This window comes from Rhopalosiphum maidis, chromosome 1, assembly GCF_003676215.2.
Source record: "Rhopalosiphum maidis isolate BTI-1 chromosome 1, ASM367621v3, whole genome shotgun sequence".
NCBI classification, from domain to species: Eukaryota; Metazoa; Arthropoda; class Insecta; order Hemiptera; family Aphididae; genus Rhopalosiphum; species Rhopalosiphum maidis.
Window position 1 is genome coordinate 48,112,548 of NC_040877.1, and position 18,568 is coordinate 48,131,115.

Genomic DNA, 18,568 nt, shown 5'->3' on the forward strand with positions numbered 1-18,568 from the left:
TGAAAATAATAAAAGTAAATAGTTGTATATCGTATAATATATAGGATATAATATGACATATATATATGATTTATTTTTACCGCTCACAACAAAAAAATTCGCCTAAACTCTAATCTAAGGAGAGGGGATAAAATTTTAGTAAATTTACAAGGGGGGCGTAGAATGAAAAAGATTGGGAACCACTGTTCTAGAACATAATAAATTACTTTGGGTATAATGTACAAGTATAATTTTAACTCAATAAAAATATTATATTATGTTAATAAATCTTTTTTTTCGTCTACAACCAGTAAATAACGTAACGTAACTTGACAGTTTTAATAGCATACATAAAATACAACACATTTGTCACCACCATTGGTGAATGAGGTGAATGGTCAATAATTAATTAGGGAAGGGTTACACTAGTTGTCTTGGTGGTGACGAGACAAACGTTAATCTGTTTGGTGGTATTGCTGTATAAAATGTGTTGTTTAAAAGGGCTGTTCATTAGAGTTCGTTGACGTTTTTGGCCGCTATAATGGAATTTGTCCTGGTGCCGAAATAAATAGTCGTCGAACAAACCACTCCTGTCTACTGTCTACTATTACTCACCATGGTAGGAGGAAGATAGAGATAACTGTATATAATAAATACGTTTTCGAAATTGTATTATCATTAATTTCAAAATAATTTATTTATTCTTGAATTACATTCCAACTCATCCGTTCAATGTATCCATTAAAACCTACATTAATCAAAATTATATATTTTTAACGGATAATTTATTTTATTTACGTTTTACCAAAGCAATTTTAAATAATTTCATCAAATATTTCATTCATATAGGTATCAATTATAAATTATTAGAGATTATCTATAATTTTCATAACTATACGTCAACACTTAAAATACATGTTTATTATTTATATAAAATTAATTTCCAATAAAACATATTACAATAAATTGGGAGTGAAGTATTAAATATATTCAGTTTTAACCATATTTTATTATACCTAACAACATTTAATAATTATAATTCTAACCTTTAAGAATTAAAATTATATATCACATGCCTATATTATATTTCGATCGTGTTCTGACTTTAAATGCATAATTTATGTAGTTGATCTATTTATTAAAATTTAACTTTTGATGAATAGTTTATGAGTTATAAGTATTTAAAGTTTTGATGAGCAGAGTGGAGTAGCACAAAGCTATTCCGCAAAATGTTGGTCCACTACAGACTCTACTCGTCAAAACTTCAAATACTTTTAACTAATTAACCACTTGCCTGAAATTTGATTTGTGTGTGTATATATATATGTGTGTGTGTGTGTGTGTAAAAAAATACTCCGAATAATATTCTGCTTCCGAGTATAAAATGAAAAATGTATGTTGTTATTTTAAAAAGTAAATCTTGAAAACTTATAACGATAACAAATTGTGAATAATATAATTTTTCTCGAATTTATTGTTCTGTAACAACTTAAAATAATGTAAAAAAAATATTTTTAATAACACTCATAATTTTTGATATAATGAGTGTTTTACGTTAAATAAATCATCTGATACGTCGTAATTATATTTATTTTCATTCCATAGATATCCAAGATTCAGAAAATAATGAAAACCATTGCTTGACAAGATTGAGTACTAATAAAAAAAAGTTTTTAACTATAATATTTTTACAAAATTCTAAATACTAGTATTAAACTAAATTAGTTAATAGGTTTATCAATTACAAAAAAAAATGTAATTAATTCGTGTTATGCAGTAATCAATGTTTCATTGTTTTCATTAAAATGTATTACCTTTAAAAATGTGGGAACATGGGAACAATATAAATATAAAAACAATATGAATAAAATCATTGATAAAAATAAAATATGAATACAAATTATGTTTAAATTAACTAAAATTTTACTTAATAATCTTATGATATCTTCATTCACATTAGCATTTTTTTATTGATTGTCATAGTCTCGTAGATGGTAACAAATAGTTTTTGTAAATTTCTCAATTTATTTTGAATGAGATATTAAAATTTTATTGACAGAATTATTTTATCCTTTGATAATGTACTAATTACCTTATATTTATAATTAAATAATATATTTATGTAGTTAACGTGTTTTTATCAAATTACAAATAAATTAGATTATTCACTAACAACTTCATTTGCTACTTCTCTATGTAGGTATTGAAGTAACCTTTCCAAGAATTCTAATTACTTTGGAAGTTGTTTAATCATACTATCCCTATCCCTATGCATAAATATCTTGGTACCTTTTCAGCATACCTAAATACTTTTCTCCGCATGTTTATTTAAAATATTTTTACGAAAACTTCAATAATAGCAAATGAATACAAATTTACATTTGTATGTAGAAATTGGTCAACATAAAAATATTAAAAAGATAATCGAGTATAAAGCATACAATTTTTTTTTTCTTAAACATACTAAATTATATTTAATTCGTTAAAAGAAAAATAGAGGTTTTTTTTGTGCATATTTCTTACATTTTACATTTCAATTTTTACAATTTATAAAACTTAAAACTATTCATTATTATTAATAGAATACACATACAAATTCAGACTTTTTACTTAGAAAATTAAATGGGATATGCAATTGTTTTTATAAAAATATAACTAATAACAATAATATTGAATTAGGTTATCTAATTTAATGTGATTCATGTACATAGGATAAATAATATAAATGTATGACTGTATTAGCTAGTAAGCTAGTTTATAATGCTAAAATAATAATAAAAAATGTTATTATAATATTGAATTATAATTCAAAAATGTTTTCTCATTATAACATACTATATCATATTTGTTTATAAAAATTAACTAAAATTAAACAAATATCAAAGTAAATATTTTTCTTTAACATTTTCTTTAAAATATATTATTTATAAATATGTTGGTTGTTCAATTTTTTTATTTCGATTTATTTTTCAATAATATTGTGAATGATCCCCACTGAACATGTCCAAGTGATGTCATTATTATAAAGTTACCAAAAGCGATAAAGACTAAATAATTCGATACTTAACTCAATTTAAATATCTAAATTTATTTACAATAATAATTTCTACTCTATAAGCATTGATTTGATTAAAAACAGAAAAAAATTATACAGATATGTGCTTAAATTATACGATGTATACGTCTTGTGTGGGAAGAACACAACAATACGGGATAAAAAAATCTACACTAAACATTCAATTATCTCTTATAAGAACAATATTAATTTTTTTATTATTTGTAACTCGAAAATATTTCAATAAGACAATAAATGTAAATTGTAAACTGTCACCTCTAATTTAAAATATTTTATAAAAAAAAAAAAACTAACCATGAAATAAGTTTGACATAAGTTAGGCCAATTCGGTTTTAGATCTCCGTGATGAAGGTCAATATAATTAATGTAAAACCAAAAAGAAACAAAGTTTTCATAAAATATTCAAATATTTAACCAAGTATCACTAACACCGGACAGATGCCAAGGGGACACTTGCATAAGTAATGGAAATCGATTTTGTAATCTGGTCTCACGGAAACTTTCAGTTTTTAATTAAAAACTTACTTTATCTGAAAGCCGACAAAATTAGTTACTTTTCAATTTCTCTGTAACCCTAACGAAAATAAGAAACGAATGAAAGGGTGGGAATGAATATTATTTTGAAACAAAATGCAATATTTATCAAAAAGTTGGTAGCTCCAATTTGGCAAATTAACATTGTAGGTTGTAACTAAATTTTTAAGATAGCCTAAAATAACTTTTCGATAAAACAAAATAAGTTTGCTTTTACATATTTGTCAGAAATGAAATTCCTATAAAACAGATCGGCGAGTGCAAGCGAGTGAAATGTAGCAATATAAATATTCTAGATTGATAGAGCGATGGGATGTAGGAATTCAATGAATTTATTATATAAACCCACTCCGCTTAAGTATCTTTTTATAAATCGTAAAATACAGAAACTTAAATATACTTTTTCATGCAGTTCATCCATTGGTTCAAGTACCAAATCAACTAGTGGGAGCACCTCAAAAAACAGACATCACACTTCAATGCTATGTCGAGGCATCACCAAAGTCAATCAATTATTGGACAAGAGAATCGGGTAAATATACAAGAATTAATAATTACTATAAATAACTTTAAATTAACTTGAAAACATTTTATAGAGACAAATTTCCTATTGGCTATTTATTATAACAATATATTTTTATTTTATTTAAATATTTATAATATTTTATATTTTGAATGCAATGCTATAAAAAATCTCATTCAAAAACCATTTTAAGCTGAACTCGTCTCAATTTACTCTTAAGTAAATATATGTATGTATTTAAAAATAAAATTAAGACTCTCAGTATATCTTTAAAACCTAGCAATTCACTATTAATGCATATTAAAAAAACACAATTACGAAACTTATTATAATACCCAAGTGATTCTAATTCTATTAAATATAAACTTTATTCACTTTTTAATAAAGTATAGAATAATTCTGTGCCAGACGTATAATATAATTATAACACTATTTTCTAAATCGGTGGTCCTCGTCCTTATTAGACTATTAGATTCGTCATACATATGTATATATATATTTTAAACTATTTGATAAATACTACTTTGTATGGGTATACATAGAATTAATTTAATATTATTATTACTTTAAATGTTTTTAATTTTTAGACACTATAATATATATTTTAATTAGAATAGATATTAAAAGTATACCGTTACCCATTTATGAAGCTTACGTAACCCACCAGTTGAAGACCACTGGTCTGATATAATATATTATATTAATAATAATAGCTTAAAATTTAAATTAATCTCAAAATACATTAGGTACCACGTGTAATACATACATACGAAAAAAATTAACATCTGAAAAAAAAATATTACCAGCCTTTTTTTGTAATGTGATGACACAATAGAGAACACAAAGGCCAAATGCAATATAATATTATGAAAGGGGTGGTTAAGGTGAGGACGTTGTTAGTCTATATATATATGTGTGTGTGTGTAGCGACGGGGGTGATGATGGAGAAGAGGAAAGCGGCTAGGTTGACAATATAATTGTATTGGTTCAAAGGCTACACGCGCGCTACCACCGCCGCCACAGCCGTCGGTTGATGGCGTTGCAAAATCCACGACCCCGGCCAATTTTGTACTGCTCTCGATGCCCTCATCGTCCTCACCCGCTCCTCTGTATTCATCTCGCCACACCGCCGCGCGATGACTTTAAAAAGCTCCGACCAGCACCGCGACGGTGTGTACACTTTATTCAAAGCCATGCTAATAAATGTAATTTACATATTTTTCAAATAATTCTATCCGGTACACCGAGTCACCGTGTATACCGTCTATGTGTGCCTGTGTGCGAGTATGTTATGTATACAATACTCTCATACACACACACACACACACACACACACATTTTATATAGGTATAACTATATATAATGTATAGTATATACACCATGTGTACCCACCACTATACCACCGAGGGAACCTGTGTGGGGTGAAAAGCACCTTGCGCACAGTGATGTTTATCCCCCGGCAACCTACGATCCCTGCTCCTGATCCCTTGCAACTTTTACTCTCGCGATCGCCGGTAGTCGTCTCACCGCAATAGTGTTCGTCGTTGGTATATACGATATACTACTACTACTACAATGTCTCTGCATGATGACGACGAAAACTCACCGAAACATGAATATTTATATATTTTTTTACTCCGCATTGTTGTGTTCTTCCCGCACTACAAGACGTATACATTTTATAATGTAGTCAGTATCATTGGCACGTACACGCGTCGCGGCTCTCCGATGTTCAAGACATTTTATAAATACATATATATATATGCCTTTATACCACGCGATTCGTTTCAAGTACGCTTTACACTTCTGTATGAATGTGTGTGGGGTCCAACGGGCTCGCAAAATGAATGTCTGAAAAGTAGATGATTTTAAAAACAAACACAAAAATCGGATACCCGCGCGTGTTTGACAACAATATACCGTTTAGTAACCGTTTTACGATCCGCGCATTTAAATTTTAGAAATGCGTTGGTATAAGTATTATAGCTGAAGTATTATACGCGATGCACGTCGAATAATTTAGAATGAACTAAGAGTAACGACATAATGAATTACTGTTGATCGATTATAGGAAATAAAAACAAACGTGTTCTAGAGTTAAACGCATGTAATATAATATAATAGATACCAAAGCAATAAATTACACATATATTATATAAATATATATATATATGATTTCAATTCCGTGTTAGTTCTACGAAACGGTCCACGGATTCGGTAGTTGTAAAATGCTAATGAAACATTCTATCTAAATGGATTTAAAATTTAAATACCACTAATTCAGATATATCACACATGCCATCCGAATTGGTTCCGAGGGAAACATATTATGATATATATTTGTTATTTAAGTTTTCATTTGTTTACTTAGGACTACATCACGCACGTTCAAAACACGTAATATATACGAGGTATTCGTATACAGTAGTGTTTACAAGCGAGTTTTCGGGTGATAAGACAACCCCTTTTAACACGTGTTAAATATAAATAATTTCATACTTAATTAAGTAAAAAATATAACTATTATTGATTTTATTTTTCCATCTATATTGTATATATACATTATATGCATTTTTTCAAGGGTGGATTGATCATTTATACATATAACCATTATTAAATTTTAATTTATAAAAACGGTTGTCACCCCATTAACAATATCCTAAATACACCACTTCATTTTTAATGTTAAGTACCTAGTTATATATGTATATTAAAAGTTAGAATTTTAATAGATTTATGATGTGGTCTTGAGGGTTTTGGTTAAATAAAATATGATTTTTGGATAATCAGGCATACGTTATAATCGCTTAGATATATTTCTCCGGTTGAATGAAAAAACGGAGGATTCACAAAATTGGTTTTGCATAAAAATTTCAATTTTTTTCCTGATTGTTTTGATAAGTAGGTACCTACAAAGAATTATTTACTTTTAACCCATCCTCGCCAATGAATAAACTAAATTCGATTACCTTCCAGAATCCACCTTTAAACAGTTTTGAGTAATAACTGAAGTAACGTTATTACTTTATTAGTAACCTAACCTAACGCGTTACGAAATTTCGTTAAAACTGTTTCCAAGTAACGAAAATGTAATGGAAAATTACTTTTGATAAGTAATTCCTATAATATAACGCGATACTATTTTTATTTATTTGAAGTTACAATTATTATTATTAAATATATATATATATATATTAAAATAAGTATATAATGCGGAGGTAATAGGTATACAAAAACCAAATATAAAATACATGTATGTATATTAATTTTAACTTTTCACAATGTAGTTTTCGATGGTTTTGATATGTCAACTTGTGCTGTAAATTACGATAACATTTAATAAGATTTATTATTTAATTATCTATTCTCTAAATACATAGAACAACGTTTCCTATAAATAATTAACATGAACTAGTGTTATTAATTTTGCATACGTATTAACAATATTTATTATTAACAGTAGAAACGCTAGAAACTATTAATTGTAAATTTATAATTTTAGCCTATAGGTATTAAGCACTATAAACAAATATAGATTTATAAAAACAATAAAAAAAATTTTTTTAATTTTTAATTTAATATATGTAGTCATTTAATAATATACCTACTAACTTATACAATAATTATTAATGACTTTTGAAAAAAATGTATTTTAATTAGTATTCACTAATATTTTTGAATAGTTATAAATAATAATATTTTATTTAACAGTACAGGACGAACCCAATTTGGCGATGTAGTGTGATATAATACAGTACAGAGCAATAGATAGAGATAGGCTTAATAAAATATAGTTATGCACCTATTAACTGTTTTTCTTTTTTTTGTTTAACAAGAAGTAATATAGTTACTTTTTAGATTGAAAAGTAAAGTAATGTCATTACAACTGTATTTAAGTAACGAATAAAGTAACTTCATTACTTTAATTTAAGGTATGTGTAAAGTAACATTATTACTTTCTAAAACTAACTTATTCAACACTACCTTTAAAGTTAAAAATCGAAGCATTTTACTACTACAAAGGATGATGACAGATACAAAAAACATATTTCATAGTAAATCAGTACATTTATCGCACCACTCATCAGAATTTAAAAATAATTAGCAGAAATATTTTTATTGTTATTAAAACCGCTAAATCGTCATATTCGAAATTATTATAATTAACACTCAGATTAATATTCTTAATTAAATTTTTTTCAAGTACTAAATTGTATGTAAAAATAAAAATAAAATGTTTATCAATTTTACAACTAAAAGTTAAAATCAAATTTTATACTATTTAGCATTATAATAATGTAAAATTTACATTCAGAATAAAGAAATTTTCATATATCAAAATAAACATTTCTTGTTTATTCAAAACAAAACATTTTGCTTGCAAGGACATGATAAATACACATGAACAATGAACATACATAATAAATTAATATTACTAATGAACTACGTAAGCTTCATTACAATTAATTAATTTACAAATCTTAATATTACATATCATGTATTCGTTAACATAGCAATATACCTACTATAATATTTACAACTGATGGAGTTGAATAATATACAAAAGTAATAACTAATAAGTATTATTTATTAATGATAGCATTCGTTTATTTCTTTCTAAACTTCAAGTTTATACTGTTGTATGTATAAACTAGTAATATTGAATTGCAAATGTACATATTAGGTTTCCAATATATTATATTCCCAGAACTTTAATGAAAATCAGTAGTCGTTACATATTATTATAATTCGATCGGCCATACCCGTCAAACATAATTAGTAACTAGGGATTTCAGATTATAAACTTTATACAGACCAGCGCAAACAAATATTAATAAATCAACTAAATTTTCGCGGGAAATCAATAATAGCAGCATAAAAATTTACAAAAATATATTTTAAGTATCTACCTACACATAATATTATTATATCATTTTTTTTTACTTTTTTACTGAACTTAGTCTAGATAATTCACAATCCCCCAGTCCCAGAATACGAATTGAATAAATAAACGAATGATAAGAATGTTTTAAAAAATAGTAAATAAAAACTATCTTATAATAACTCAGTTAAATAAAATTGAATTTTGCTTTTGAATATTTGAATTAATAACAAGAGTTCATAAAAGGGTTAGATTTAGCATTCATAATCGAAACACATACAGTATAAAGTATCGTTCATATTGATATAGTTGACGAAACACCATTGATGTTTAATTAAACACATATCTAAGCAAAAATTGGTCCGATATCGATATCGAAATACGATAACGTTGTGCATTACTAGAAATAAATATTATAATACTAAATGGGTACGTATAACTTTGATTTGAAGCGTTTTGGTACTAGGTAATTTTTTTATTCATTATACACAATGGCGTTTTCAAAATATTTAGACAAATAAAAATAAATATAAATGCCTAAAAATAAAATCTGACTCGCTGTCTACTCATCAGAATCGTTTTTTTTTTTTTTTTTGTATATAATGGTTAATCATTGAATATTTAAATTTTTTATATACATAACTTTACAACTTATTGATGATGAAGTACCTACATTCGAAACCTACTATACAACAGTTCCTGGCGGTGGTCGTCATATCCGGACACTTTCAAAAAAAGGTCGTCCGTTCAAATCCACTCACCTTTGTACACTAAAAATTCTGCACAGTTTTCCCGTAAACAAACCGTCTAATACCTTACACACTGTAGATGATATCAATAATGGACACATTTATCTAAAATTACATTATCGTTTAGAACCGCACATCAGTTCATCATATTTAATCAAAATCACAAAATCATAGTCAATTAATTTAATACACTAGGATGTAAATTAATTGCAATCTAAGTATTATCTACTATACATGCTTTATTTGATCCTATTATAAATTAAATTATTTTTACATAGATACAATTATTTTTGATTAATTTTAAAATTATAAAATCTCATGTATTAAATTATTTCTACGACGATTTGTTAATTAACAATAATTGTTTAATTTATAACCGATAATCAAATATGTGCAGTTTTGAATAATTATCGACCAACAAAAATGTTGCTTTTTAACAAGAGAAAAAATACTTACAGTATTAAACGGTTTAAAGTGTTATGATTGTTATGAATTATGAATGATAAGTGTACGGTTTTGGACGATACAGGTTCCTAGATTTTAAAATATTATTTTGATGCATTTTTATTTTTAATAATATTTATGAGAATATGCTCTTTTAAAATAATAACAAAACCTAACAAACCTTTATCTTAAGAACATAATATAACAAATATTCAAAAGCTTAAAACAAAATTGTATTTAGTAATTTTATTATGTAGAGATTAGCAGTATCTAACTTTAATCTGATTAAAATATTTACTGACCATCGAATTTTACTCTGTATACAACTCGAACAAAATTAAAGTTTAAACATATACCTATATATACATATATATATATTGTCTGATAACAATTCATTAAATTAATTCTAGACTTTTATAAAATAAGCCAAGATAAAATATAAACTGTAAAAAGTAAGAATACGCATACCTTTCTATATATTTTAGAAAACTTTTGAACCTTCAGATACTTACACACCTAGGACCATTTTGTATCAAATGAATCGCCTATATGGCTATACGGGTGTAACCTGAACAGTGGCGGTCAAATGATTTTGTAGTGGGTGGGGGGGATGTGGCTGATTTTTTAATATGCACTACTTAATCATTAAAATATAATTTATGGTTATGCACTCAGCACATTTCTAATATCGATTTTTTAAATTAAGGTAAATTATAGTATTTTATTTATAACAAGTGAAGTGTTTATGTTATTGAATATTCACGATCATCGAGCGAGGTAATTCCCAAATGTTTTGTATAAGCAACCAAATATTAATAACAATAACAGCATTTTTTCTAGAATGAGTCTAGAATCTAGATAATAATAATGTACAATAGTAAAATAATTACATAATAGGGGTTATTTTGAGAAAAAAATAAAACAAAATTTAATAGGTACATCAACATTATAGTATAGTATATACAAATGCAATTGTTATAAATCTAAAAGAAAAAAATCATGGAGAGATCTAATTAAAGAAATATAATTAAAAACACAATGCTTTATTTATGAACAATGTAAATTGTAATTATTTAATACCTAAAAATAGTTTAATAACCACATACAAAAATATTTTATAAAAAAATAATCGAAATTAATTTAATTTTGGCTTAATGTATTTTTATAGGAGAAATGATAATATCAAATGATAAGTACAATATGACAGAACTAACAGTTTCCTACTACAGTGCTCAGATGAAACTGACAATTAGAAAACTTAAAAAGTCAGATTTAGGAGGATACAAATGCATATCGAAAAATTCAATTGGAGAAGCTGAAGGAAATATTAGAGTATACGGTAAAATATTTTTGGATAATTATTTATTTTTAATTATTAAACCAATACAGTCAACACTCCCTCAAAATCTAAAATCAAAAAATTTGATACAGGAGTTTTTGGTGGTTTTACAATTCACGAGTTATAGAAACTGAGTTGTCTGTAATACACAAAAACACTATAATTATATAAACCTCTACTTTAAAAAAATACATGACTGTGATTCGAACTAAGTTTCTAAATTATTAGCTAAGCATGATCAATAATTCATAATAACTGATAGATATTTCGCTTCAATATTTTTAGGTGATTTTCCTGTAAATTTCAAAGGAAATTTAAAAAATAACCTCTATACATTAGTAACCAAATCTTATAAATATTTTAACTTAGATTTTAAGTGTTTACTGTTTTCCAAAAAGCAAATCTTAATAAATTTAAAACAAAAAAAAAATAGTTATTTTAATAACACTTTATTTATCAACAGAAATGGATTTATCTAAGCCCAGAACACCTAGCGAAGACGTTGACGATAATGCTATAAATGCGTTTGATTCTGAAGAAGATGATTATGAAAATAGAAACACGGGACGCAATTCTTCAAACAATTCACCGGCGCTCAAAGATCAATCACACCGTTTACCTAGATCATCTTCAAACATAATACGATACATTGATTTTGTTATGTTAATACCGATATTAATGTTGATGAAATACTGAACTGTTATATTGTATTCACATTGAAGTAAACAAATTTTTGGAGGTTGGCCTATTCTAGAGGGCTTTTATAGGCCCTCTAGTCTATTTCATTTAGACTATAATACGCATTATTCATACAATAAATTGTATTATGTTACCTATATTGATATGTATATTATGTATACATTTTTCATTTGCATTCTTCCCATTTTTAGTATCCGACCAAAACGATACAATACTATCGGTATGTATATACGACTTATACGAAAAATAATCCTATTAAAAACATATTATATAAACGTGTACTTACGGGTACTGGTTTTATTGATGGCATAGTCAAAGGGTATACATATCATTTTAATGGTATTAATACACCTAAACTGAGGACAACAGATAAATAAAAATAAACCTACGACCTAAAACTAATATCTAACTTTCAATGGATTTAAAAAATTTTGCAATTTCAAATTTGTATATATATATTACTTTTTTATGGATCAATAAATGTTGTAGTAATTTCAACTCTAAAAATGTATGTTAAATATAATAACAATGTATTAACTATCATTAAACTATTGTTAGGTACCTACCTACCTGTTATATTTAAATTTTTTTGTAAATTACACTTCCTGTCATCACCCAACCTCCGTTTGTTTACAATGGCATAATACGAGTTAAGACTATATTTACGAAAATTAATAATAATACAAATTATTCTCAATGAGGTATAATTATGTTGTTGATGAATTTATCACATTAAATGTTTTACAGTAAATGAATGTAAAATATTAACCACATGTAAATAAACTTAGTTAAATGAATGTATTGAATAATTTATTATTATACCTAACCTATTCAGTACCTATTATAAAGTATATGATCAAACAAAATGAATAAAAATACCTAAATAAATATAGAAGCTTTTGTTGTTTTACTAGGTATTAAAAATAAAAAATTACGCAATCCTACATAGACAATCAATAGACCCCATTCACGTCACACGGTTAGGTTCACACATTATTAAAAGTTTTAAATTAAAATTTTAATCATTAAACACATTGATTGCTAATATAAATTAACATATTATTCGACAACATAAGATGAATTTTATTAGACGTAAATTATTTGTTCATATAAAACTTCCAACTTGTCTGCACCGATACACGTCAAATATTTTAACCTAATGACTAAAAGCTCTCGTTAAAACGTAAACGTCGTTAACCGCAATTTATCGAAACTTGCTTAAACTTGTTAAGCGTTGACGGTAAATGACAATATTGGCAGACATTGATTAATAAAACTGGCATTCTGCGGGTATAAACTATAGATGGAGAATCTTTCACGAAATAAAATAGAATGATTTTCACCAGACGGTAGACACCAATACGACAGTAGCCACCTTTATGCGAACAAACACAATCGTACAACAGAAACTATAAAAAGGTTGGGTAAGTGGGTAGCGCTCTGCTGTATAGTAGAGGTTAAGAGTAGGTTTCCATAATGGATGTGTTAAATTTGAATACAATGACAGGTATCATTGTATACCAAAAACAATTCTGAACAAAGATGATTTGTCAGTCTATGATATATTATATTGATATGCGTAAAAATTCCTGTTTTTCCGTTATTTTTTTAGGGTTTTTCCTGACGCATTTGAAAACTACTGGAAATTTTTTACTTTTGACCCCCCCCTCAAAAAAAAAAGTACCAACTAGATTCACTTTCCTTTTCAAATCGGGGCTGAAGCTAAAAATAAAAACACTATTACTACTCAAAAACGTGATAAGAAAGAGAGAAAATAAATTAGTGCATAAATTACAAAACACTAAAAATCCATTTGACTAAAACCTGTCAGCCAATTAACCAAAATACGACAGGTTTATAATTATTTAAAATCCTAAAATAATATTATAAAATATATATATTTGATTATGATTGTCGCATTGGCGCAACTAGGGGGGGGCTTAGCCCCCTCGAAATATTTTTTACGCCCCCCCCCAATATTTTTTAAATTATTTAAGATTAAATAATAATTTTTAATTTAAGCATAAAATAGTGAGAATGTGAAATATATCCTATACAAGAAAACGTAGTGAATTATTATAACAGAATTATTCAAAAGTAAATTTTATAAATATAAAATTATAAAATATTAAAGTTTATTTTGCAATATACATATAATTTAATAAAAGTATTCTTACCTAACATACCTATTCTAATATTTGTTAGGTTATGCACGTTATAAAACACAATACAATAATAAACTCGACGATTTCCATGCCATTTTACCATCCAGTTAATGTTGGTTTAGTTAAGGGGAAATAAAGTTGCAGCGTATGGTTCATTTTAAATATTCAACTTTTAGGTTATTTTTTCTTAAAACCAATTGGATGTAGCCGATTGCCGATTTAAGGTTTTGTAATTTGCGTTTGTTATATACCTGTGTGTATATTTTTGAATTTTACACTACACTGCTTGATGTAAGTACAAATTATTCATTGGCTTTAGCATTTGAGAGTTTGGTTGAGGGTTGAGTATAACTAGTATATAAGTTACTTATGTAAGTACAAAAAAAAGGGAAGTAGTTAGCCACTCCACTATACAGTAGACGACGAGGGTACAGCGTAATTGAGTACCTAGTTTACTATATAATGAGTGTTAAATTTGAATTAAATAATAAATTATTGCTTATACAAAAAACAATTCTGAGCGAAAACAGTCTATCAGCCTATATATTAAATTATAAGTATGTAAGTATAAGGTACCTATAGCCACCTAGATAGTAGGTTTATTTTATGATAAAGGTATTAAATTGCTAATATACTTAAATATACTTACTAGTATACTTATACTTATATTGCTATTATCTATTTTACTATAAGTATTACTCTGTGTTTTTGAAAGAACGTCGTTCATGAACGTACGTTCACGCGTTCACGTTCATATTTAGTGAACAATACGTGAACGTCATTCGTTTTTTTTCAAATAGAACGTGAACGTGAACGACGTTTATATTTTTAATGAATTTAATCGATTTTTAAGACGTTCAATTTATTTATCATTTAATAAATATATGTATAAAATATGTGTTTTCTCATTATTCCCTATGATATTTATTTGATTGCAACTCAAATAACATGTCAGATATTAAAAATATAATTCAGATACTTTATAAATTGTATATGATTTAATCTAAATTGTATTTTTATTTTTGAGTTGAGTCGTATATGTTTATGGGTTTTTATATTTACTACAGCTTAATGATTCATAAAAAAAAAAAATTAAAAAAATTAAATGAACGACCTATGAACGCGTTCATTTTGTGAAAGAACGTGAACGTAAACGAGTTCCTTTTTTAAGGACTGAACGTGAACGAATTCATTTTTTAAGTTAACGTTCCGAACACTGGTAATACTATACATTAAATAACACAGTATTATTTAATCTATACGGCGTAATACATTATAGGAAGTTATTATTAGGAGCTATATAGTGCCTAGATTGAATTACTTTTTTTCGAAAATATTAAATTTATTATATCATTTTATTATTATTTAATTATTAAAATAATATACAATTGTATCATAGGTATATTATTTATTGTTATTATAAATTTGAAAAATATGGAAAATTTTCAATTTTTATTTCTTAGAAGTACAAACTAGAAACAATTCACTATCAAAAACCTCTTTCAAAGTTAAAAATCTAAGCATTTTTTTAACTACTTATTATATATAGGTATTCATAAAAGAAACATAATATGTCACTTTAAAAATTCAAATATACCATCGTATTTTACCATAAAATGTAAATAATACAGGATGATTATTTTATCATTAAACGATTAAACACTCATTATTTCATCAAGTATTGACTTTTTTTCATTTTTTTTTTTTCGTGTTTTTTCAAACTGAAAATTTTATTTTTTTTGCCCTTTTATTTAATAGTGAAACCACTATCAACTCTTGATTTTCAAATGGCAACCAATATAACATGTACTTAATTATTAGGGCTATTTTTTTAAGAATTTTAACGTTCAAATTATTATTTTTCGTTATTTTTTTTTTTTGAGAGATATAGCATTTTAAAGTTGAGCGGTTTTAGGTTTTTATAATACTTCGTTTTTGAAGACCAGTAATCACTTGGGTAATTAATAATAATAAAAGCCAATTAAGAAATACGAGGTACATAATTTAATAAATGTAATAATCTCGTTATCGACCATCAACATATTGATGAACATTGTACCTGTAGTTGCTACATCCAACCATATTTGTCATATCTAATTTAGATAATAACCAACGTTTTAACTAATGCCTCACAGCCGTAACAATCTGTAGGACGAACACCTGAAAACCTCAAACCACCCAACTTTAAAAAGCAATATCTCGCTAAAAAATTAACCAAAAATAATAATTTAAACGTTAAAATTTATAAAAAGAATAACCTTTTTAATTTAATACATTTTAAATATAAGTTACCATTTAAGTCAAAAATTTATAATGATTTCCCTATTATAATATATGAGTGAAAAAAATAAAAATGTTATATGGGTACTTTTAGAAAAGCATATAACTAAAAATTTTGAAATAAGTCAACCCTTTTGAAACAATGAGTATTCAATGATAAAAGAATCACCATGTTTAATAGTTTAGTATTTATAGTAAATGCTTATACTTTAAAATATATGGTATGCTTACTTAAAAATATAATATCAAACTAAAAAAGTCCCTAGAAAATGCATAGAAAACTATCAACATTGAAATAATTAATTTTAACTGTTGAACACATTAAATACTAATTAATAATTAAATACCTTAGGCAAAATTAAATGATCACGTTTAGTCATGCAATATAGTAGGTCATCATTAAAAAATCAATTATTACAGAAACATAATATGTCTTATATAGCATTTTATTTGTGATCATAATACTTATATAACAATAACATAACAATTACATATTTGATCTCATTTCTGAAAACTTTTTCAAACCATTCATTAATACTTGCATAGTCATTCCATTTTTTACCAATATTGATACTACTCCTAAGCGCTCTAAATCAACAATGTTCCGTTGCTCATCATCAAAAAAAATCATATCCTCCAGTTTGATATTACATTTTTTGCTTATCCTAATTATTAAAACCAAACATTAGTAATAATGTTAATAAAATAAAGGATAGTATTTGTTACTTAATACTCACTTATTTATATGTGTGTCTTTGCTACCGGGATAAATTTGTTTGTTTTGAAAATATTTATTCCAACCAAATAATTGTATAAGTTGCTCAGCACCATCAGTTTCTCCAGTTCTTGAAGCCACACTTATGCCAATATTTTTTTCCTGAAGATATTTCAAGACTTTTGGTGTATCTGGATAATGTTTAATTACACTTCCTCTATAATCGACCACTTTACCAGCACTAAACAAATAAACAAAAAAAAAAAAAATAATATTTACATATAGCTATTCTTAAACCTATAAACTTACCCATTTTTATGAAAAGGAGGATTCACATGAGTGTCAACCCAAAATGGCCACAATGTATAATCTATAGTAAATAAATCATCATTATTCTTAGAATCATAAGCACAAATATAGTGGGGCTTTGGGGACTACAGCCCTCCCCCTCCCAAAAAAAAATTTCAAACACTATTTGCACCTATGCTTAGAATCTATTCAAGTTTGAAATAATTATTTAATTGTATTGAAGAATAACAATTCCAGAATTACTACATATTCTAAGTTAATTAAAAGATATTCTCATAGGTATATATTTTTTAATTCAACATTTTAGTAAAATATTATCATTAATGTGTGGTATGGATATCCAAATAAAGAAAATACTAACATTTTCAAATTGTACTTACAATATAAATACTTGGTTATGCAAAAAATTATCAAGCAGCATACCTAAATCAAAAACAACCATCTTCGGAAGTCGTGTTAAGGTCTCCTCTAATGAATTCGCCATGTAAGTTTTAACAATGTATATTTGTAAAATTATTTAAAATAAAATAGGTTTATTTGATACTTATTTATTTATTTTTTCGAAAATTATGCAATATTTTCATAAATATATTTTATATATTATATGTAATAATTGTAATATATATAATATTATTATTATAATTCTCAATAAATCAATTAGTAATCACTGACTTGGTGATTCTGGCGATTGCTATTTAAATTTTATCATGATAACGTAAACTTACTTCACTATGAATTTGGATCAATCATGCATCGAGAAAAACATTGTTGATAAAAAACATTAAAAAAATAAAAACCATAAACCTACGTTATCTTCATGTGTTACCTTAGTCCGTGATATCAATATTAATTCTGTGGAAGTACCACGACAATT

General features: G+C 26.1%; 2 protein-coding genes across 4 annotated transcripts in view; one reads left to right on the top strand and one right to left on the bottom strand.

Moving 5' to 3' along the window:
- Positions 1-12,364, top strand: part of LOC113550676 (lachesin-like) — a 181,233-nt gene extending 168,869 nt beyond the window's left edge. For 2 of the 3 annotated variants that reach the window (XM_026952655.1, XM_026952657.1), the window contains exons 7-9: positions 4,002-4,121; positions 11,356-11,526; positions 11,990-12,222. In XM_026952655.1, the coding sequence (XP_026808456.1) occupies positions 4,002-4,121; positions 11,356-11,526; positions 11,990-12,222 (524 nt within the window). Of the gene's footprint in view, positions 1-4,001; positions 4,122-11,355; positions 11,527-11,989 lie in introns of all 3 variants that reach the window. The other variant, XM_026952656.1, reaches the window with a different exon arrangement.
- Positions 12,365-17,098: 4,734 nt separating this feature from the next.
- LOC113549225 (magnesium-dependent phosphatase 1-like) lies at positions 17,099-18,308 on the bottom strand. Its single transcript, XM_026950426.1, has 4 exons — positions 18,118-18,308; positions 17,695-17,755; positions 17,408-17,626; positions 17,099-17,335 (listed from the first exon to the last, which is right to left on the bottom strand). Exons 1-4 carry the CDS (start codon positions 18,176-18,178, stop codon positions 17,158-17,160), a joined length of 519 nt encoding a protein of 172 aa, XP_026806227.1. The 5' UTR covers positions 18,179-18,308; the 3' UTR covers positions 17,099-17,157.
- Between the last annotated feature and the right edge of the window lie 260 nt (positions 18,309-18,568).